This window comes from Neofelis nebulosa, chromosome 4 (genome assembly GCF_028018385.1).
Source record: "Neofelis nebulosa isolate mNeoNeb1 chromosome 4, mNeoNeb1.pri, whole genome shotgun sequence".
Lineage (NCBI taxonomy): Eukaryota > Metazoa > Chordata > Mammalia > Carnivora > Felidae > Neofelis > Neofelis nebulosa.
Window position 1 is genome coordinate 57362465 of NC_080785.1, and position 22920 is coordinate 57385384.

The 22920-nt window shown below is 35.7% G+C and overlaps 1 protein-coding gene across 6 annotated transcripts in view; it reads left to right on the forward strand.

Annotated features, from left to right (window-relative positions):
• Positions 1 to 15994, forward strand: part of TMEM196 (transmembrane protein 196) — a 53300-nt gene extending 37306 nt beyond the window's left edge. For 4 of the 6 annotated variants that reach the window (XM_058724874.1, XM_058724875.1, XM_058724869.1 and 1 more), the window contains exons 2-5: positions 4261 to 4317; positions 8599 to 8853; positions 10023 to 10096; positions 13252 to 15994. In XM_058724874.1, the coding sequence (XP_058580857.1) occupies positions 8599 to 8853; positions 10023 to 10096; positions 13252 to 13258 (336 nt within the window). In that variant the 5' untranslated portion in view covers positions 4261 to 4317 and the 3' untranslated portion in view covers positions 13259 to 15994. The remainder of the gene's footprint in view (positions 1 to 4260; positions 4318 to 8598; positions 8854 to 10022; positions 10097 to 13251) is intronic. The other 2 variants (XM_058724872.1, XM_058724873.1) reach the window with 1 other exon arrangement.
• The last annotated feature ends 6926 nt before the right edge of the window (positions 15995 to 22920 follow it).

A 22920-nucleotide genomic window follows, 5' to 3' on the forward strand; every position in this document is an offset into this window, starting at 1 on the left:
CTCTTTGTGTCTTCTCCAAGCCTTCTTTCTCTTTTGACCTTCTTGTCTTCCTCCTAAATGACTCTTGGGATTACATTTAGGGCCCACTTGGACAATCCCCAATAATCTCCTCATCTTCAGATTCTTCATTTAATCACATCTGCAAAGGCTTTTTTTTTTTTTTTTTTTTTTTTTTTTTTTACCATACAAGATAACATTCGTGGATTCTGGGGAGTAGGACACACATATCTTTGGAGAGCCATAATTCAGCCCACCACAGTACTTTTGCCCAAATACTCCTGTCTTTTTTGTAATCTCTTGTGGGAATGGAGTTTGACTATACATACAGCTCAAAGTTCAAATGTTCTTTTTTTCAAAATCTTGTACTTTTATCTTAATATTCTTTTAGGCTGTTAGTTATCTTTGGTGCAGATATCTTTTTCTACTTTTCCTGTAGTTACAGTTGCCATCCACATTTGCATATACCCTGGAAATGATAGGCTTTGCTACCCCTTTGCTAGGGGCTCAAAGCATTTGCTTCCTAAGAAGGCCTAAGGACAGAACAGAACTTGGCACCACCAACCTCCCTCTCCCCACACCTACTTACGTGACAATCCATGTCCCCTCCTCCTATCTCTGTAACAAATGGCACAGTTTGTGTATCCAGAGTTTTCTTTGAGGGCCTTCTACCTCTTTAATTGCAGTTATTCCACTGCCCTGGACCTCGACATTCTGATGGGCTTTCAAAGTTATCACTCTATAGTTTTCTGCTTTCTCTTATTGTTTAAGCAGAAATGGCATCGTTGTTCTTTCTACATCTTAAGCAAAAGCACAAGCCTCCATGGGCATTCCATTAAGAAAGTCCACTCAAAATATAGGATGCTATTTCCATAATTGCTCCATTTTATCCTATAGTGAGTCACAACTCTAGTTATCTATTAAATGTAATCTAAATTGGAATCAAATGAATTCCCTTTGGAGGGCTAACTGGTTTCATTACATAGTGGCACTTCCTATCAGTAGATCACTTCATTTATGTAATTTCATAGTAAGAGCAAAGCAAATGATTCTCCCTAGATTTAAACAGCCCATCTTCTCAGAAATAAAATTATATTTTCTCACGTAAAATTTCATATCTAATTTAGATATGTTTCCAGCCATCATTTTTACTTTTTTTAATAAAACTATTTTTTCACTCGTTTCATGTCGGACAAATGCTTTGCATTCTTAATAAAGTTCTATTGAGCACAAACAGTATTTTGAAAAATAACAAATTCTCTGTATAATAAGGTACACTTAACTTTGGACTGTAATACAATTGATTCATCTTGAGATCATTTTTATTACACCAAAAATTAACAATGGCAGGGGGAAACAAGCATTATAGATGACCAGATGTTCATTGAACACTTCTGGTTGGACATAATGTACACGTACTAGCACTGAAAAATCCTTTTGAAAAGCATTCCATTTTTAGAAATTAACTTAAAGAAGTTAAGAATATTACAAGTGTGATTTGTGACCTTGATGAGTGACATTGAGCAAGTTGCTAAGCCTGTCTAGACCTCTAATTCCCCGACATGCAAACTGCAAGGGCTGAATTAAGTCATCTTTTAAGATCCCTTCCAGTGCTCTGACTTGGAGTGCAGACAGCCAGTGAAATAAAAGATCATATACTGCTTTTTTTGTGCTTCCTTTATACTTTTTACAAACTGTGATGGCTAAATTTCAGCTAAAATCCTTTAAATCCTCCTTAGAAATTCCATGATTTTTATATACTGCCCATTACATGGGTTATTTTTTTTCCCTCAGATTCCAGGTTTCCTCCAGGGAATGTGAATTTTGGATACCCTGACAGATGTGACTATTGAGAAGTATTTACACTCCACCCCTGATTGAGAGTGGAAAATATTGTTTGGCTCACCTCATAACTCTACCTTTCCCCTCCCCAGCCCTGAACTTCCTTTTCTTAGTGGACGATAGAAGGAAGCGATTTTATTGCCACCTGGATCTTTAAAAAAATATTTTTAATGTTTATTTTTGAGATAGAAAGAGATAGACCAATTGTGAATGTGGGAGGGGCAGAGAGAAAGGGAGACACAGAATCCAAAGCAGGCTCCAGGCTCTGAGCTGTCAGCACAGACCTTGATGTGGGGCTCAAACTCAGGAACTGTGAGATCAGGACCGGAGCCAAAGTCTGACACTTAACCCACTGAACCACCCAGGCACTCGTGCCACCCAGATCTTCTAACCAAGTTGCTGGGATGGAGAGCTCTGCCTAAGCTCCTGAGGTCCCCTCAGGCTTGGCTGTGAATAAATAATGGCAATGTTTATAGATTTCAGAAGAGATCCAAGGAACACAAAACTCCACTGCTTTCATATTATTTCAAGAATGAGTTCTGGGTGAATGGACTTTCAGGGTGAGTAATGGGTTAGTCAGGCAAGCAAGGAAAAGGGCATGTTGAGGCTTTGACCTGAAGCTTGGAAGCACTGAGAGGTACAGAACTAGTCCAAATCTGGAATGGCTTGAGCCAGCCTTGATAGACGTGAGATGGGGTCATCACTTAGAAAGAGTCCACATGAGGACAAGTTCATCTAGACCCAGGACACAAAGGGGGGTGACAAATGGTTACTCAAAAGTAGCTTTTTAAAATTTCTGAAAAGTATACAAGTATTTAAGTTTTATGAAGTTCTGAGCTTTTATCTTCTCATGATTTTATGGTATTAAAATTATTTTATTAGCTCAATTTATATAGTATATTAACCCTTTGTCTTTCATATGCTTTCTAAATATAATCCCAATCTGTTTTATGCCTTTGAGAGATATGTTATTTTTTTACTATCAAAAATATAATTTTATGTATTAATATTTATAAGTATTTTCCCTTTTGGTCTGTGACTTTGCTGTTATGTTTAGTGAATCTTTCCCTCTCCTCCAAAATTATATAAATATTTGACTTTGTTAAATGTTACTATACTTTTTTTTATACACTTAAATATTCAAACCATTTCCTAGACATTTTGGTGTATGATGTTAAGGACAGTTAATGAACTATCCTAATCCCATTGGATCTTGATCTTTTTCCCATTAATTTGAAAGATAATCTATATAAGAAGCAAATTATAGCATATCCTTGTGTTCCCTGATCTGTCTTGCTGCATCGTTGCCTGCTTTATAATCATTTTGTTCCCCTATATAGAAAGTTCCCTGAAAAGGGAAACTTCCCTTACTCATTATTTCTTTATCAAATTTTGTTGGTGTTTCTCACAAGCATATGATTGATTTCAGATAATTAGTAGAATATTTTTATGTGTATATTTAAAAATCTACCCCTGTGTGAAACACTCATTTAAAACCACTTATGTTATTAGTTCAGGCTTGAGATAGAAAAATGTAAAAGAAAATCAGAAGGAAAACCTTAACAGCATTCAAAGCTTTCTTTGCTAGTCTGAAAGCCCTTAGCAGGCTTATTATTTATTAATGAATGTATTATTTTATTTATATGGTTTTCTTCTAGCCAGATGTATGTATAAATATATCTTGAAATGGCTCTAAATATTTTTAAACAATTTAAACGATTTGCTGTTTTCCAATAATCAAAATATCTAATAGTGTGTCACTGGTAGACGATTTCATGCAGCTGCTTTTGCAAAGCAATTATGTCACCAATATGCTCATTTACAAGAAATTACATGCCACCAATATTCTCCTTGAGTTCTTCCAACATACCCACAAGGACAGTATTTCTGATAGAATGAGGAAGGAAGTTACCATTTTACTGACATAGTTTGAGAGATGCAAAGAATGTCTCTAAAGAAAAACATCTCCCTGTCTGATGCCTTATTTTTTATTTGTGTGAGATTCACTACCTGTAGTAAAGCTCATTGATTTCTAATTGCTTAGAAATCTATTATGAATGAATGTATCATACCACTTCTGTCCCTGAGAAAATAGAAAGGGATAAGAAGACAGTGAAAGAAAACAGGAATAATAAAACTCTAAATTTATTTACTTCCTAATTTTGCCTGGTGTAAAACTGATTCTGGTTTGCTCAAGTCCCACAATTACTTATATCAACCTTACAAAGAACAAATTTTCATTGAAGTTTGCATTTTTATCTCTTACTATTCTAGAATGAGGCATTTTTCTTTCCAGCTTTTGATGGGAATATAACATTTTCAAGCTTCCCTGGAACAAGTGTCATGAGTGAGCTATAAGCTAAAAACTAGAGGTCTTCTTATCTTTGAATGTGGAATAATTGTTATTCTTTTCCTTTTCAGTTTCTTCTTTGTGGCATATGTGGAATATTGTGCGCCAAAAAAAAATCTGGACTTGTCGTAAGTTTCTGCCTTGTTTGTATCGTGCATTGACGTATTTGAAATGTTGGAACCCAAAAATGGAAATGATGAGAAGCCAACTTTCACATAGTGAATGTTACTCATTTAGGATGAAAAGAAGACTGACAAATAAATACTGGCTTTTTCATTTGCAAAAAAACAAAAAAAAAACCCCAACAACAAAAAAACAAAACAAAACCCATCAAGATTATTACAGACTATGACAAAAGAAAAAGAAAGAAAAGCTTTGATATACTCTTTAAATGCATGAATATGCAACCCATAATGACTGCTGTGGTTGACAATCTCCACTTTTCCAGTTTATAGATTCCCAGACACACATGAATCCTTCAGTAAGCTAAAAAAGACATGGCTTGAGTTCATGGGAAATTTAACTGTTTAAATGTGGAACTGGGCCTACAGATTACTGGCTTTGACTGTGAAGTTAATTTTGCAATGCATCAAAACAGTTGTGTTGTTATAGTTACAGTTAATTCCCAATGTTTTTTTTTTTATTTAATTTTATTTTATTACTGTGAATGTAATTGTAAGTGTTTTCAGATGTTTTACGGTACTATCACGACTTTCCGGGTTGTAAGACATTCACCCAGTTAACTCTGATAATGGCTGGAGGACAATTTCTGTATGCTGAAGTGTGGATTCCCCACATCCCTCCATGATGTTTTTTTGAGAGTTCAAAAGAAAGAAACAGTGTTGTTTATTTTATCATGTGCAATGGGAAAGATCATAGACCTTTCTAAGTTGGAAAAATTAATACTATGCTTGGACCTTACAAAGTGGGCTTTGAGCCTAAAAAGAGTTTTCCAGGGGGAGGCCAGTTATCTGAGGAGGACAGGGATAGGAGTGTTACAGCTATTTTTGTTTAACTACTTTTTCAATCATATCTTTTTTTGTGAAAATTCTACTGTGACAAAAAAAAAAATGAAGCACCCATTGCTTTAGACATACGAGGTATAATTTTTTAAAATCATATAAAGGGAAACCTTTACATACAAATTTTTGGAGGCTCTTAATTTTCATCTATGATTCTTCCATCACTTTTTAGACTTGGCCTTCATTCTTTGTATGCTTTTATTTTACTACTGTCTTTATAGCCATATAAGAACAATTTCTTAGAACTTCGAAGAAAGAGAGAGAGAGGGAGAGAGAGGGAAAGAGAGGAAGGAAGGAAGGAAGGGAGGGAGGGAGGGAGGAAGGAAGGAAGGAAAGGCAAGGAAAGAATGAGAGAGGGAGGGGAAAACAGGGAGAGGCAGAGAAGGAGAAAAGGAAGAGGGATAAGGGAAGGCAGGGGAGATGTCTTCATCCATTTGGGCTATTAACAAAGAAGGATATACTGGGTGGCTTATCAACAACAGAAATTCATTTCGCACAGTGCTGGAGTCTGGACCTCGATTAGGGTCCCTGTGTAGTTGGGTTCTGGTAAGGTTCTCTTCCAGGTTGCAAATTTTTGACTGTGATCTCATGTGGCAAAAGGAAAAAGAGAGGTCTCTAAAAGTCTCTCTTACAAAGGCACTGACCCCATTTATGAGGGCTCTATTCTCCTGACCTAATTGTCTTCCAAAAATCACATCTGCAAATACCATAGTATTGGGGTTTAGGCTTCAACATTTGTATTTAGAGGGACACAAATATTCAGTCATAGGAGAAGGGGAGGGAAGAGATTTTTTTAAAGGCACTAGTGTCTTTTTTCTGTCTTTCTAATTCTCTTAAGAGTTATAAAAGAAAAAATCATAAGTGCTAAACTTTTTAGAAACTACCATTCACTTTAACTTCTTTCACCCTCTGATATTCCCATTGATGACATTTAGCTATCAAGGATTCTCACCCTTCAAAGTGCATGGTAATTTCTCCACTCCAAGTATCTCTAGAGTCTAAATTCTGTAGTCTGGTGAAATTCAAACCTCATATATGGTTTTAAATGTGGGTATAGATTTTAACATTTTAATACCTAGGTGAGAATGTTCTGTTTGCCTATGTTAAATGAAGTAGCATGCCTTTAAAGAATGAATAAGAATAATATTAGGAGAGATACATTGTGTTCTTATGATAGCCAAATAATTTGTCATTAACTTTCTTAATTAATAGTAGTTCATCACATCTTTCCATGTTTTCTGAACGTCACATCTTTCCATGTTTTCTGAGAATATGTAAACACCAAAATATTTCCCAAGAAACTGCATGCCACCTGAATATCCTTTAAAAGGTAGTATATTGATTCTATGTGAAACTAGGAGCTACAGGTTCCCACTTTGGATGATTCAGTTATTTGGTAATTTTTTTTTTTTTTATTTATTTTTGGGACAGAGAGAGACAGAGCATGAACGGGGGAGGGGCAGAGAGAGAGGGAGACACAGAATCGGAAACAGGCTCCAGGCTCCGAGCCCTCAGCCCAGAGCCTGACGCGGGGCTCGAACTCACAGACCGTGAGATCGTGACCTGGCTGAAGTCGGACGCTTAACCGACTGCGCCACCCAGGCGCCCCAGTTATTTGGTAATTGATATTCAGTATTATATTTAATTAACTATAAAAAGATACAGTCACCCATCATTGGATTTTTAGGCTTGGTAATAAATATTGTGAGATGGACACAATTAGGATGCTGAATTAAGTGAGAGAAACAAAACGAACTACTTGGTATTCTTTCTGCCCACCATCCTATTTCATTATGCTATTTCATACATCCACGGCCTTACCCTTTTCTGGGAGTGGCATGCACTTAGTTTAGATGACATGTTATCAGGAAGCCTTGTCTGAAACCCTTGGTTATGCTAAATTCTCCTCCATCCTACTCTAAGGGCAACCAATTCATCCCTCTTTCTTAATATCTGCTATGCCATGTTGAAATGTTGGATCTTCTCTCACACAAGACTGCTGTGTACTCAAGGACAACAACTATGAGCTATTATTTTTTGTAATACCAACAGCTGCCTCACTCAGGGCCTAACAGATGCCAGGTACTCAGTAAATGCTCGCTAAAGTCAACTAATTGTCGACAGCAAACGATTCCTAATAATGTAAAATTAAATGCTAAATTAAGTTAAATAACTGTTTGTCCTATGGAATTATGCCAAAGGAAGTCAGTAAATCCAGGAAGGCTTTCTGAAGAAGGTAAGGCTAGATTTGAGTCTTCCATCTAGCAATCCAAGAAAAAAGCAAACTAATTTCCAGGAAATGGGAAATATCACTGAGGCGGGAATGAACAAGCTATATGATTGGCAAGAGAGGCAACTGGAGTAGAGACCGTGTTCTGGACAAAAATGGAAATAAGTTTAAATAATTATATTAGTATCGCACTCTAAAGTATAAAGGAAGCCCATAGGGGAACTTAGAGAATACAAATACAAAAACAAACAAACAAAAAAAACCCCACGTTGAAGCTTTTGGAATATTCAATATTCAGTTACATATTTATGTAACATTTAGGTTGAATACCATCCACCCCCACCAGCTCTCTTTATAGAGACCCAAATCAAACCAATAGTGAGATCAAAAGTAAAGCCACATCCTGTGTTTCCCCAAAACAACCAGATAGTATTTTTGGAATGTATATTGTGTATTCTTCATTGTGGTGCCACAGATTTAAAAAAGATTTGCAGTATAAAGGACCAGTTCACAGGGAGTCCCTAACCTATCCTATGGGGGAAACAGATACACGATGAAACTCATATAAATGAAGAAAACAGGTTAACTATATTCTCTAAGCTCACTTAGCTAGAGCAGTATAAACATTTGAAGTTTGTTGGAACTAATGACAATTCAATGAGAAGATATTTGGATATTTTAGGGGGATTAACATAGTGAAACTGGATTTAGAGTCAGAAAATCTGGATTCAGTCCCTACCTAACCTTGAGTTTTGCCTGTTCACCATTTTCCTAAGTATATATCACGATTTCTCTCAGAGGTTTGCTGGGTGGGTTAATTGAGATGATACCTGCTCAAGTTCCTAGTACATGATAGATAGTAAATACTTAAATCTGAATCTACCTTGAAGACAAATTTTGCTTACTTCAGGGTTTTCAAAAAGATATATCCCCGGCCTTTACACAGTCAGCTATTAATTCTGAAACACTGGTCTTCACTCTCTTCCCTGAGTTGGGTTGCATGGGAACTTGGTGAAACTATGGCTCTCGTCCTCTAAGACCCAAAGCACTTTCTCTTTATTGTAGCTCAGTCTTCCGGGAAGTGCGGCAGGATGGGGCGCTGTGTTAGGTTGGCTTTGCTTCCTCATCTTTGACACTCTCTTCCTTCTTCCTATCAGATGATCCTTTTTTCTGCCTGCTGCATCTGTGGACTCATTGGGGGCATCCTGAACTTTCAGTTCCTGCGGGCAGTGACGAAGAAGACCTCTTCCCTCTATCCTCTGCATCTCGCCTCCATGTCTCTCGCGTGCATTGGGATTGGTGGCTGCACCCTGTCTTCCTGGCTCACGTGTCGACTAGCCAGCTACGAGCAGAGGAGGATGTTCTCTGAAAGGGAGCATTCGCTGCACCACTCTCATGAAATGGCCGAGAAAGTGAGTTTTGTACCTTTTCTGCTCACTGCGAGCGTGGGATGAAGACTGTCGTCAAACCTTGGTGAACCAATTTGCAGCTTAGATGAGAATTTGAGGAATTGGGATTTTATAAAAGTTTGTCCCTATTGGACTAGGAGTAGAAAATTTTTATTATTTTTTTCTCTGCTATTTTGGGTACACCTATTTTCAATCTCATAGCTATCTATATAAAAACACCGTTCCTAAAATAGCATTTCATAAAATATTGAATGCCTTATAAATATGGATTTGTATGTATTGTACTGAGGAAAAGCACATAAACTAAATACACTTGCAACTCAGTAATGCCAGTTGCAGAAATCTGATGAATTCCCCTTTCTAGCTCACCTCTTGTGCTTTTAAGTAGATGCATTTGATTATGTAAATTAGATTTTCGAGCATAAAAGGATCTTTTAATAAGACCACAAAAAGCCTTGCCTATCAGTGCCCGTATTACAATCCACATAAAGCTTCACTAAATTCTCATCTAAACTTCATGCATATTTGGGTAGCTTTGCCTGTATTTTAAGTAATATTCTTGCATAATTGTTTCATGAAACCCATTTATACCGGAAACAACACTTATTGCTTAAAGCACAAATAGTGAGCTGTCTGTGTTTCTGTTACATTTTGCACATATTTCTTAATTCAGTTCCTGTTACTCGACCTCTGAAGGAAAAGATAAAAGATCTGTAAAATAAACTTGCTAAGATAATGGCCACATCGTATTTCACTTGGTATCATGGAAATAAAACTGCATGATCACAGGATAGAAGAAAGAGTAGCAAGAGTTACTACTGCATATTCCTTTATAATGTTATCTTGAAGAAAAAAATATTTGTTCTATAGTTTTATGCATTTCCATTTTGTATGCAGTCGATACATTGCAATAAGGGGAGTAGATATTGGATATTCATTCTTAAATTGTTCCATGGAAAAAGCAATTTTAAACAGATGTACACATGTTCTTGAAAAGAATTTTATAGTACAAATAGCAGGACTGGTAATTTAAAGAAATGGGTTGTTAAAAATAGATTATCATTATATATTTGGATAGTGGCTCTTTTGTTCTCTATTTGTATACTAGTGTGCTTTAGTTTGTTTTGTGTATATGTGCAATATTTATTATATGATTGTTATATTTATATTAGAGATTGAGGGCTATTGAAATAACCGACTTGCCCAGCTGCCCGGTGGTGCCCCCGACACCAGAGTTACCTACAAGGTACGCTGATTTTTAGGGAGTTACCATGTTGTAATGTCACTGCAGGAAGCAACGCCTCTTCTAGGAAGCCATGATGTCAGCAGATCAGTCTGCTGTAATGTCTGTTGTTCCTCAAAGTATTGCTTTCATGAGAACTACTTTGAGGACGCAACATGAACCTACATGGCAGAGTCTTGCAGCTTGAAACTTGGTTGAGTATTTAAAATATTCAGCCTCCTATAAGCATCCAAACACATTTCTGTTTGGATGATTCATGACTTCTTTATTTTCTGCTACATCATGATTCTGACTCAATACCATCATTCACAGACCAGAGTTTTGTTTTTAATAATAGGTGACTCTGATAAAGACAAACTATATCTCCCTTGTGCCAAAACTACATGAGCAGGTAACCTAAGTTTGACACTAATAGAGTAAAAATGCTGTATGAAAGCCATCTTTTCATAAAATTATCTGATGTGATACATTTCAAATTTATTTCCTGTATTTTTGGTTGCTAAAAATAACGTAGTCACCCACCATTCTTGCCTTGATTAAGCAATATCATTGGAAATGTAGAAAGCTACACAGATACTTTGGCCCCATTGCAGAAAGTTTATCCATTTGCAAATAGTCCCATTTGATCCTGCCCAAATTTAGAGTATATTCTTTGTGTTAAGTTGGACATGCCTATTTGCAAATAAACTGAAGATGCTAATACATTTAAAACCTAGGGGTGCCTGGGTGGCTCAGTCGGTTGAGCAGCCGACTTCGGCTCAGGTCATGATCTCGCGGTCCGTGAGGGCTGTGAGTTCGAGCCCTGCGTCGGGCTCTGTGCTGACAGCTCAGAGCATGGAGCCTGTTTCGGATTCTGTGTCTCCCTCTCTCTGACCCTCCCCTGTTCATGCTCTATCTCTCTGTGTCTCAAAAATAAATAAATGTTAAAAAAAAAAATTTTTAAAACCTAATTTATGCTGTATTCTCTTACCAGTGATTTTACTTTGTCCATACTAGTATGAATTTAGAAAAAACTCCATTCTTTTGTAAGATTTTTAAACACTGGATTTTTTCTTCACCCTGAAATAAAATATTATACATTAGATTAATTTTTATGGGCTTTAAGCCAATTTTTTAAAAATTTGATTTATTTTTAGAGAGAGAATGTGCATACCTGAGCAGGGGAGGGGCAGAGAGAGTGGGAGAGAGAGAATTCCAAGCAGGCTCTGTGCTGTCAGCATGGAGTCTGACATGGAACTTGATCTCACAAACCATGAGATCATGACCTGAACCAAAACCAGGATTTGGCCCTTTAACTGACTTAGGTGCCCCTGAAGCAACTTTTTGAATGCAAATTCACTTTAAGAGAACAAGTACCTAAGAATCTTACTTCTATAAATTCATTAGGAAATTGTTTTTGTACTAATAGAAGGAATAGAGAAAGCTGAATGAGTAAATTCTGTCACCGATCATTTTTGAAGAATCATTTCTATCTTATCTCGCCACCCACAGTGAGTTCATGAATGAAGCCTCAAATCAGGCTTCTTATCTATAAACTTAACCTCAGGGCAACAATTCCACCGCATTTCCACACTTACTTGTACCATGTACATGTCTAGCAAAGCCATCCACTCAGATAGACTGACCCATCGCCAGGCCACCAAAGCAGGTTGCTGGCACCAAAGGACCTTCACTTTCCCTCAGTCTTTACCTCCAAAGAGTTTGAGTTTCTAGGCTTATTACCTTGTAATTCCCTGGCACCTTACTGAGGAGGCACATTGGATACCCAGGTATAAGACAACTCCCTAGGGCCTGGAAGGAGCCAGGCACTTTGCAAAGAGTGACAAATCTTGATGTAAGAAGAGGTTAAGTCTCCAATGCATATTGTCTCTTTTCTCAGAATTTTCTTGGAAGGAACTCTACCAAATCTTTAAAAGACAACAAAATTTTCAAAAGCAAAGTTCTAAAAACCAGGTCCGTTCCTACCTTCCGGTCCTTCCTGGATCCTCCTAAATAACTTTCCAAACCACCCAATACAAGAAGCATGAATCTTTATTCTATTTCATCCCTATATTGAATTTTCAAAGAGAAGAGATTCAGAATAAGTCATGGATACCTTTTTACTTTTCAAATAAATATTTGGAAGAATTTCTAAAGTTTACAAAAGCAAGTACATTAACTTTTAATGTACTTAAAAGGTGAATTTAAATGGTGAATTTCAATTCACCCAAATAGCAATTAGATATAAACTGATGGGCTTGAGATAAATGAGCAAATAATTTTGATTTGATTTTATTTACTATATATATTTTGCAAATAGGCTTGTTCAAGTGTAAAATTATTTTAGATATTTTTTGCCTAAATATTCTTTATAATATGGTGTACTAATATTATAAATGGGAATGGGCTTCATATCTCCTCATATTTCTTTAATGTTTAGGGAAGATTTTACTGTTCAATAAACATATGAATTCGAAACATCTAATTTTTTTTTTAAATTAACATTTTCTAAAATTGCAAATGGAACTTATGTTAGTTCATCCTTTATATCTAAATTTCGTTTGCCTTCCATGTAGTTTTCCTTATTAACATCTTAGTAATTGATCCCTTAAAAAACATGTTGAGGTTTTACTGTTTGGTTGGTTGTTTTTTTTTTTTCACTGTAGCATTGATAGTGTCATGAAAACCAATTATTGTGATTTATTAGTAACCCACCATTACATATAAGCAATGATCGCCTTGTGGGCCTAAAAGGCCACCAATTTTTCTATAGAATAAGGTAACCCCTAGAATATGTTGGCACTTTGTTGATATGCTCAGCAGAGAAGCCTATGCAATATGCAATGTGCATAGGCTTAATCACCTAGTTTCTAGGTGAGGTATTTCCAAAATAAAGTTGAGGAACAAAAGGAGAGACTCAGGGCACTGGGGACAGATTAAACTCTTTTTGTGTGTAGAAGACTTTGGTCTAACAGACTATCATTTCAGCATTTTCATGCGCTCCAAGATGCCATGAAATTTCATTTTCTCAAATGCAACAACAATATCAATCCTTGTCCTTCCCTAAAACTCAACAAGTTGTTCAGTGGCTTGAAATTTGTTTTGGAAATTCATTAACCAAATCAGTATCTTACTCTGGAAGTAAACTTTAACTAATTCATCTTATTTTTTTCTAACAGGAAATGACAGACAACATGAGCAATGGAGGACCACAACTGATATTTAATGGAAGAGTATAATCAATGTTTTAAAGAACTGAACATTTTTTAGGATTTTCATGAGGAAAGGAAATACCAAAGGACTAGGAGATAAAATTAAAACAGTTCTTGCATTTGCTGTTATCTCTCTTGAGCACCCACTGTAATTATTCTCCCACAGTTTTGCCTCATTTATTTCTTCAGCTTTTTTATTGGGTGAAGCCTTCAGTAATGCAGTAATTTTAGCAGAATTTCCAGATTGTTCTAAAGACTTTTCAGGAAAAAGAAAAAAAGAGGAATAAGCAGATTCATATTCTACAAAACCACTATTTGACTAGCATGAGTGTTAGATTTGTAATGATATATTTCATATAAATAATCAAAAGTACAAATATCAAGAAGTAACAATAACCTACTGATGTCTTTGTTTTGAAAGACAATGGCTTCAAGAATACCACAATTCAAAACCTCAGCAACGCCTTGTTGTAAAAACATTATAATTATTTCCAATTTGTGAATGAACTATATTTCATAATTTATTTGTAAATGATAAAAAAAATGAAAACGTAAACAAGAATTTTTTTAGAGAGAGACAATGCTAATCTGTATGATATTTTTGCATTTTTGCACAAGAGTGAAAAATTATAAATGAACATCATTTAAGGAAAATAAATATGCTTTCATTATACCGTGCAGATTGATCTGCATGTTCATGAATGAGCCTAAGAATAAAATAAAGTGTGTGTGTGTGTGTGTGTGTACATATACTGTAAATATAGAAAATATATACAGCATATATTTATAGCATTCATGAATGTAAATAGGTAGTCAAAAAGAAATTATAATACTGTTGGGATATTATCAAGATTCTATCCCCAAAGATATGGGAAAGCAATTTTTCAAGGCTTTTCTATGCCCACAAAATCACACATTTGATTTCTATTAAATTTGTTCATTTTTATTCTTTTTATTATGTCTGCTCTGTGTAAATTTCATTGTGACTGACATTTATGGAGTTGAGATATCTGAATAGGGTAATATAAAGATAGATTACTTATTTGGCTATTTTACTATTAGGATATTTATGTAATAACAATGATAAATACTGATTAATAAACATAACAACTTTAAATCACATACTTCCACACTTATAAACATAATGACTTGTGATTATTCATGATACTTATATTTCAATACCTTACAGCCCCGATGATGTATGCCCAAAAGGTAAAGTTATAATTAGCTTTGGTAGAACTTACTTTAGTTTTTTTTTAACTTTATAATTTACATGAAACAATACAGACCATTTTTAAAAATACTTTTATTCAAAGAACCTGAAAGAGTTCTTTGTAGAAGGAAATAGGCCTACATTTATATAACTAGATTTAAATCTTCCATAATGGAATGTTAAAATAGAAATCTATGACAAAATGAATAGGCAAGAAAATAGCATAGTCTTTGACATATTTATGAGAATAAAACCTCTGGTAATAGATTTTAAAAATGTAATATTCTCACTGTATTGTATACTTTTTTTTTTCCCCAAAGCTAGTCAGTTTTCAAGTCATTTTTATGAGTTACTTATTGAGCCATAGGTAAATTAAACCTTTAATGTTCAGGATGAGAACATGTTATAATTTAGAAACAAAATATGGGTTTTAATTATAACAAAATAATAATTCCAGTTAATGGAAATATGAAGGTATTTTAGTTTTAGAGCAACATGATCATCACCTGCCCCATTTAAGTCAACTCATAAGAAAATTCTGGCTGTATATAATCAAAAGAAATAACTGAACTATGGTTGGTGTAGTGTTTGAAGTCTTCTAACTCATATGAATAACTTCTTTATCCAGCACATTACAAAAGTTGCCCATAAATACAACCTCAATAGTGAATCAACATTATCACTGTTCTATTGATGCCACAAACAGGCATAATCATTGTCACTGAAAATATAAACTATACAATGCAGATATTTTGTATATATCTGGCTCTACTGAATTTACACAAGGATGTAGTTTTGTACTGAAGGAATAACCACTGACTCTAATTTTAGGTGGCATTTCTTTGTAGACATGTTTGTATAATACAGAGTTATAATACACCAGTAAGATGTTTTAATGCCTTTTGAAATAATCTATGAAATCACCCATCAAAGGACAAAAGTAAGCATCTCATTGCTTTGATATAGAGTTACGAAGAGATGCTATCATTACAATTATCCACATAGTCTACAGTGTATATAACCAAGTATAGATATGTCTTTAAATGTAGTTATTTTAACCCAGTATTTTCAGGGCTCAGTTATTTAGAGGGATTTATTTGTGATTTATAGCAATTCTTTCTGAATTAAACAGGGGAAGTTAAGAAGACATTGTTCAAGTACCTGAAAATTGAATTTTCACAATAAATTGAGCTATGAACTAGAACATTTTAAGTGACTGCATTACAGTTTTAGTATGAGCCAACCCTTGGGAGAAAGTAAGTTAGGAGAAAAATATGTGAAACTAGTGTGGTGGTGTGCTATAGAGACTAGCTACAAAAAGATGCAGTTATTAGAAGCATAAAAGAATAAAAGTGGACTCCGGAAAATTTTAAACATATATGTGCATCTATGTATAAACACACATACACACATATATATACAATCGTTTAGAAGTGGAACATGGTATGATGACTCTATGGATATGTCTATGTAATAAAATGGTGTGCTTTGAAACTACATATGGTGTGAACTTTCTTTTCATCATGAAAAAGTAGTTTCTCCCAATAGGTTCTGAGATTGGCAGGGGACAGGATGTTGTGCACGAAGAGGCAGCAAGAGTCCCAGTAGTGGATACGGTATTCAGAAAAGCTATTTTATGAGATAGGAGACACTGAAGTCTGTTGAAATATAGAGAGGGAGTGGTTGAAGATACAGGACAAGATGCACCTAAGAAAGTGAGGTCTGGAGGAGGCAGGAGTTAATAAGATACACATTATAAGAGACAGATTTAGCTATAAATAGGACTGAAGTTGTAGGAGATCTCACAAATGAAACCACAATATTCAGAGAACTCTGCTGACCTGTGTTTGTCAAAAGGTTGCTACTGGTATTTGGGGTAGACAGTAATTCATTGTACAGACTGTCCTATGCATTTCAGGTCATTAAGCATCTCTGGTCCCCATCCACTAAATGTCAGGAGGATACCCCAGTTGTAATAACCAAAAATGTCCTAACAAATTTTCGCCTCTTTGGCAGGTAATATTGCCCCCTAATTTAGAACCAGTGAGGAAAACCCTTTAATACAATCCAGAGCAGCCAATGTTAATGCTACTTACAAATGTAGATTTGAATTGCTCAGGATAAGTTCACTGTTCTAAGCTCTACCTATATTATCTAATAGAGTAGCCACTAATCTAAGCACGTGTGATTAAATATATGTATAAATTAATCAAAAAAAATTAAATGTTCAGTTTCTCAGTTGAACTAACCACATTCAAAGTGCTTGAATAGCCACATATGAACAACAGTTATAGAATATTTCTCAGAAAGTTCTATTGGACAATGCTAATCAAAAGCACACAGAGGCTCTGTCTCAAAAATAAATAAACGTTTAAAAAAAATTAAAAAAAAAAAAAGAAAAAAAAAGGGGCGCCTGGGTGGCTCAGTCAGTTAGGCGTCCGACTTCAGCTCAGGTCACGATCTCACGGTCCGTGAGTTCGAGCCCCGCGTTGGGCTCTGGGCTGATGGCTCAGAGCCCGGAGCCTGCTTCTGATTCTGTGTCTCCCTCTCTCTCTGCCCCTCCCCTGTTCATGCTCTGTCTCTCTCTGTCTCAAAAATAAATAAACGTTAAAAAAAAATTAAAAAAAAAAAAACACACAGAGGGGAACTGTCCCCAACCCTCAGTCAGCCAATTATCATTATAATAAAATGTGTGAAAAGAATCAGTAAAGTCTCCATGGAATTTGAAGTTGATGGACCAGTTAAATCCATGGACTGAAAAAAACTGCCATATATATATACAGTATATATATATATATGTATGTATGTGTGTGTGTACATATATATATATATACAGTATATATACAGTATACACACACACACACACACACACATATAGTAGGCCAAACCCATTATAAAGTCTAAAAGTTGCTATAGAGATTTCATGTTTAAATCTGTTCATGAAAGATTCCACTAAATAACTAAATATTTTATGTTTAACAGGTAAAATGAGATGCGTAACGCCCATTTTTGAAGAAATTTATTCAGCCTATTACCATGCGTCAATGAAAAATTCTGCATTTCTTATGCTTGGGAAGGTGAGAAAAATATGCTGCCCTCCACTTTTTTACTGACTTAGCTCAAAAGTGGCATGTTCAGAAACCGTATGTCCAAGTCTACATTTTCAAATATGATTTAGCAAACACGTTCTAGAAATTCAGAGAGAGCATCTTAAGTACCATTTGGTTAGAACACAGTTTCCAAATAAAGTTTCAGAACTTGGCATCACTTCACTCTTGTCTCCCTTAAATCATTTTCTGGAAACATATGTGATATTTTTTAATTCAAAGTATATGACAGCCAAGAAATTCAGTTATTCCAGAACCATAAATCGCAGGTTGTGAGTTACTCAGAGCAGAGGAAACCAATTCAGAAATTTCTGGAAATGTGGATGCCTAGTAAAATTATACAAAAGGGTTTTTTTTTTCCCTCTTTTTTCCAGGAAAATTATTTACTGAATGCAAAAGGTTTTTTACCAGGAATGTAAATATACAGGAACATATAGTAAAAAGTCAAACCATAGATCTGAACAAATGTATTTAAAATTTTAATAGTTTGATATTATCTACATTAACTAGTTATAGGCATATAGCCTTCATTTAACTGGAAATCTTTAAGAACTAGGATCCATCTTTACTTTCCTTCACATCAGCTAGGGACTTTTGATATCAGAGTTTTTTCTTCAACACCCAAGGGCTCTACTCTCTTAGCCACACAATACATTACAAGCCCCACCCCAAAAGCCATTATGTATTTTGTTATTGAAAATTGCCAGAGAGACTCTAGAAGTTGTCTGAAGCCCCACAGAAAATCCTAAGATCTTGTCAAATGTGCATCAAGTGTTTGATTAGCCTCAAGGAATCAGGACTCATGACTTCTCCTTGTATTAATTAATCAAGATATTTGCCCTCACCTACTCACTAAGATAGAGGTCCTCAAATGCCATTTCACAGCATCCCGATGGAGGACTGGAAGATGTCCCTTGGGCTCTCCAAGATCATTGCTCTGGAAAGAAAAGCGGCAGATTCCTTTGTGGAGGGCTCTATCATCCCTTGCTCTGTCCCTAATTGTAAACCAGCCAAGGAAGGAGGTAACACTCAGTTTTATTCATATAAATACACTCTAAGGGCCCTATGCTGTCTAGATGTTCACTCCCCCTCAATACTGTCTAAAAAGTCTTTTGAGATCTGGACTTCTGTGTCTTTTCTATTTATTTTATCAGTAACTTCTGCATCAAATCTCTGAGACAAAATACATTTTTAAATTTAATTTAATTTTAAAAGGCTCTAGTTCTTTTATAATAAAAAAAAACTGTTGGAGAGGATATTTTTTAAGTCATCATAAATCGTTGTGATATTAGCCTATTGCTATGTATCAAAAGAAAGGGTGGTAGTGCAGCAGGTGAAAGGTAGCCTTTGGTCAAGTGCTATATAATGTACATTGTCTATAAATGTGAATATTCCTCTATCATATTAATATAACTTATTTAATATGAAATAGGGATAAAGCGGTAAGACATTTATATTTCACCTGAAAGATAAGGTCATTTGTGGTTGCACCCATGAATCTTAAAGCTATTCAACCAAATAATGCAATTTGTACACCCTTAAGTCCATAAAACAAACCACAACTCCAACCCCTGGGATCCACTGCCCTTTATTTGTTCTGCTTCTTTTGATTTCAGATCCAAATTTCTGGTTTTGTGACAGTGCTTTGATTTCAGTGTTTAGTTCCTGCACTTGGACCTGAAACCTTATCTCTGTAGTTGTCAAGTGTGACTACGAAAGCTACTCACTTTACTCAAGGCACCCAGGTTTGTTTAACAGGACTCCCTACTTCTGAATCAGCTAGTGAAATCCAGCCAGCAGCAGCTAGTGGTGACAGAAGCGGCTTCAACAAAAATGCTAGTCACCTGGTAAACAGACATGTGCTCCAGTAGGAAATGGAATTCAAAAGAAGGATCCCAGATAAGTAAACAGAAAACGTGAGCTCTCCATACCTTGAATATACAAAGGTTGGAAGATGTTTGAGATCATTGGAGACAGGCGGGGAGCTAGAAGTGAGAAACTGAGGCAAAATTATTCCTTTCCTGGGTTTCATCGGGGGATTAAGTCAGTAAGCCCCAGAGAAAATTAATTTTGTACTGAACAAAATTTTGCCGTCGTATATCAGATATGTTCTTTTCTTGCAGTATCTTTTTCTTCTTTTAAATCTCTAGCTTAACCTATTCCCTTGTGCCAAAGAAGATTGGAAGAAGAGGTTTCATTCAAGGAACTAACACTGTAGGTGTGACTCTAGCATTGATATGGTGCATGACAGCAGGAATCAAGGGCAAGTGAGACACAAGGGTTGCTTTCATTAGTCACTGGTCCTTCTCAGCCAGAAATGCCCCTTTCAGTGTGAATCTTGGAGTTAATTTAATTGTGCTATTGGGTATTTACCAAAAAAATACAAAAACACTAATTCAAAGGGATACATGAATCCCATGTTTATAGAAGTATTATTTACAATAGCCAAATGATGGAAACAACCCAAGTATGCATCAATAGATGAATGGATAGGGGCGCCTAGGTGGCTAGGTCAGTTAAGTGTCCAACTTTGGCTCAGGTCATGATTTCACCTCTTGTGGGTTTGAGCCCTGCATCGGGCTCTATGCTGACAGCTCAGAGCCTAGAGCCTGCTTCACATACTGTGTCTCCCTCTCTCTCTGCCCCTGCCCTGCTTGTGATCTCTCTCTCAAGAATAAATAAATATCTAAAAAAAAATCTAAAAATAAATATCTGTAAAAAATAGATGATTGGATAAAGAAGTTATGAAATATATATATATATATATATATACACAGACATACACTATATATATATATATATATATAGTGGGATATTATTCAACCATAAAAAAGAACGAAATCTTGTTATTTGCAACAACATGGATGGTGCTAGAAAGTATAATCCTCATTTTACTGTTTAAACCAATCCTTTTTAACTAGAATCTCATCCAAATGGTATGTAGTTGCCTTCCTGTTAATAATTGATACCTAGATAGATACTTGCAACCTCAGGTAAGTAGAGCTGAAAATTAGTATGATTTTTATCAAAGTCCATATTTTAAATTATATATGTATATATCTAGATCTACCTATTGAATTATAATACACAAATATAATACATATTCTTAGGTAATAATCAGAGAATCTCAACTACAGCCAAGAGGTAAAATCCAAGCATAAAGATCAGGGAGGATGTTTGAACATTATTGTATGTGGTTACCACACAAGGGAGAAAGACACAAATAATTCCATTGTTAGAGAGTGAGAATCTAATGTGATTTACAAATAATCCATTTATTAAAACTGTAAAAATTGTGTTTATGCCTTATGGACAAGAAGACAGGTTGTGTTTAGACTGCGGAAGTTGAATAAACACTGCCTCTTCATGGGAACCAGAAGTTTATGTGTTCGTTGAGAAATTCTGAATTAACGCAAAAATTAATATAAAAATTTTCAGGTAGGAAGGTAATTGAGGCAAAACAGTATTTATAATAAAATTATCACAGTGATAAACAATTTTTGCATAACTTCTCTTATTTACAAATGAAAACGTGGCCTGTGTATATTTGTAACTAATTAATTAATTTAATTTTGAGAGAGAGAAAGAGAGAGGGAGACAGAGTGGGAGCAGGGGAGGGCAGAGAGAGATGGAAACACAAGATCTGAAGCAGGCTCCAGGCTCTGCACTGTCAGCACATAACTCAATGCTGGGCTCAAACTCGGGAACCACGAGATCATGACCTGAGCCAAAGTGGGCTGCTTAACCGACTGAACCACCCAGGAAATCCTGTTTGTTGTTAAATTAAATAGTTGCGACTCTTATTGCAGTAACAAAATTGCAAGGAATTAACTATGCCTGAGAGAGCACGGAACATGCACACGTGTTAATACAAATTCCCTTTATAGGTAATTATTTTCCTTCCTTCCTGAAGTTCTCTACTCCTTGGAAATAATCATATTTTGACTTAATTTTGTTAGTTTAGGTAAGTTCCAACACACAATTTACCATAATTTATCCCTTTTAGTACAGTCTAGTAGGGAACATAAACAAATTTTCATTCAGTATAGGAAATGTGTGACAATTAAGCAACAGCATTCTATGTCTCTGAGTCTGTGCAAATTGTGTACTATTTTATGTTCCTTATTTTGCAAACTTTACTGTGTGTGAACACTAAATCACATGAAAGAAATAATCAACTACGTTGTTAACTATTACTGCATTTGTGTCAATTATATCTGAATAAAAATGATCAGTCCAGAGTCTCTCCCATAATTCAAATTTCGTTCAAGGCACTGGTTCTTAAACTTTAGCAAGTATTACAATCACCTGTAGGGCCTGGTAAACAGATTACTGAGCTACATCCCCAGAGCTCTAATTCAGTAAGCCTAAGGTGAGGCCTAAGAATTTGTATTTCCAACCATATATCAGGTGATGCTGATGACAAGCAGGGCCATTGGAACCAAACCCAAATCCATCTTCCTGATGGATGCACAGCATTGCCAATCACTGAGACATCAGGTGTGTAGCAAGGAAAGGGTTTATTCAAGAGGCAGCCAAACCAGGAGACCAGAGGACAAGTCTCAAATCCACCTCCCTGAAGGGGAAAAGAGCGAGGTTTTTATAATCATGGGGATTGAGATTACATATTGATGAAAAGGGCAGGAAAACTTATGACTATTCATGAAGAAAGATGGGGTATGTGCACTGAGCAGACATATATGTAACATATATCCCATGTTCACTTTGGGGTGGAGACTTGACAGCAAGGAGGCAGGATTCAGCCCCTGATGTCAGGAGATTGTTTTAGGACAAGGAGAAAGGACTATGGGCATGCTCCAAGAGCCGAGAGCCGCTATCAACTGGATGGGGACTTGGACTCCTTATATCAAGGTAAGGAGCCATATCAGTTGACCTTGGGTCCAGGTTTCTGCAGAGACAGCTAATGAATTTGTTAGTAGCGTCTGAAAAAACACAATAGCTTGTTAGGGGAAATTAGTTCTCTGAAAAACAAGCTTTAAACTGCTAGTTTCAACCTCGTTAATCCTCTGGGGTATGGTTTCACTACCAATAAAACAAAACGTTGTTAAAGCAGTTGTGTCTTAACTTACAGACAGACACATCTGAATTACTTCATTTCTATGTATTTTCAGCAATAGCTATAGTTTGCAAAATATAAAATCTAGCAAATTCAATAAAATACAATGTCTTCTTTTTTTCCCTCAGTGTAAGTACAGTGCACAATCCGTCAGTTAAGCAATCTAATAAGCAAATAGGAAGAGCTTTCAGAGTTAAAAATTTATGCCAGTTCCTTTTTTAAGGATTGTAGGTTAAAAA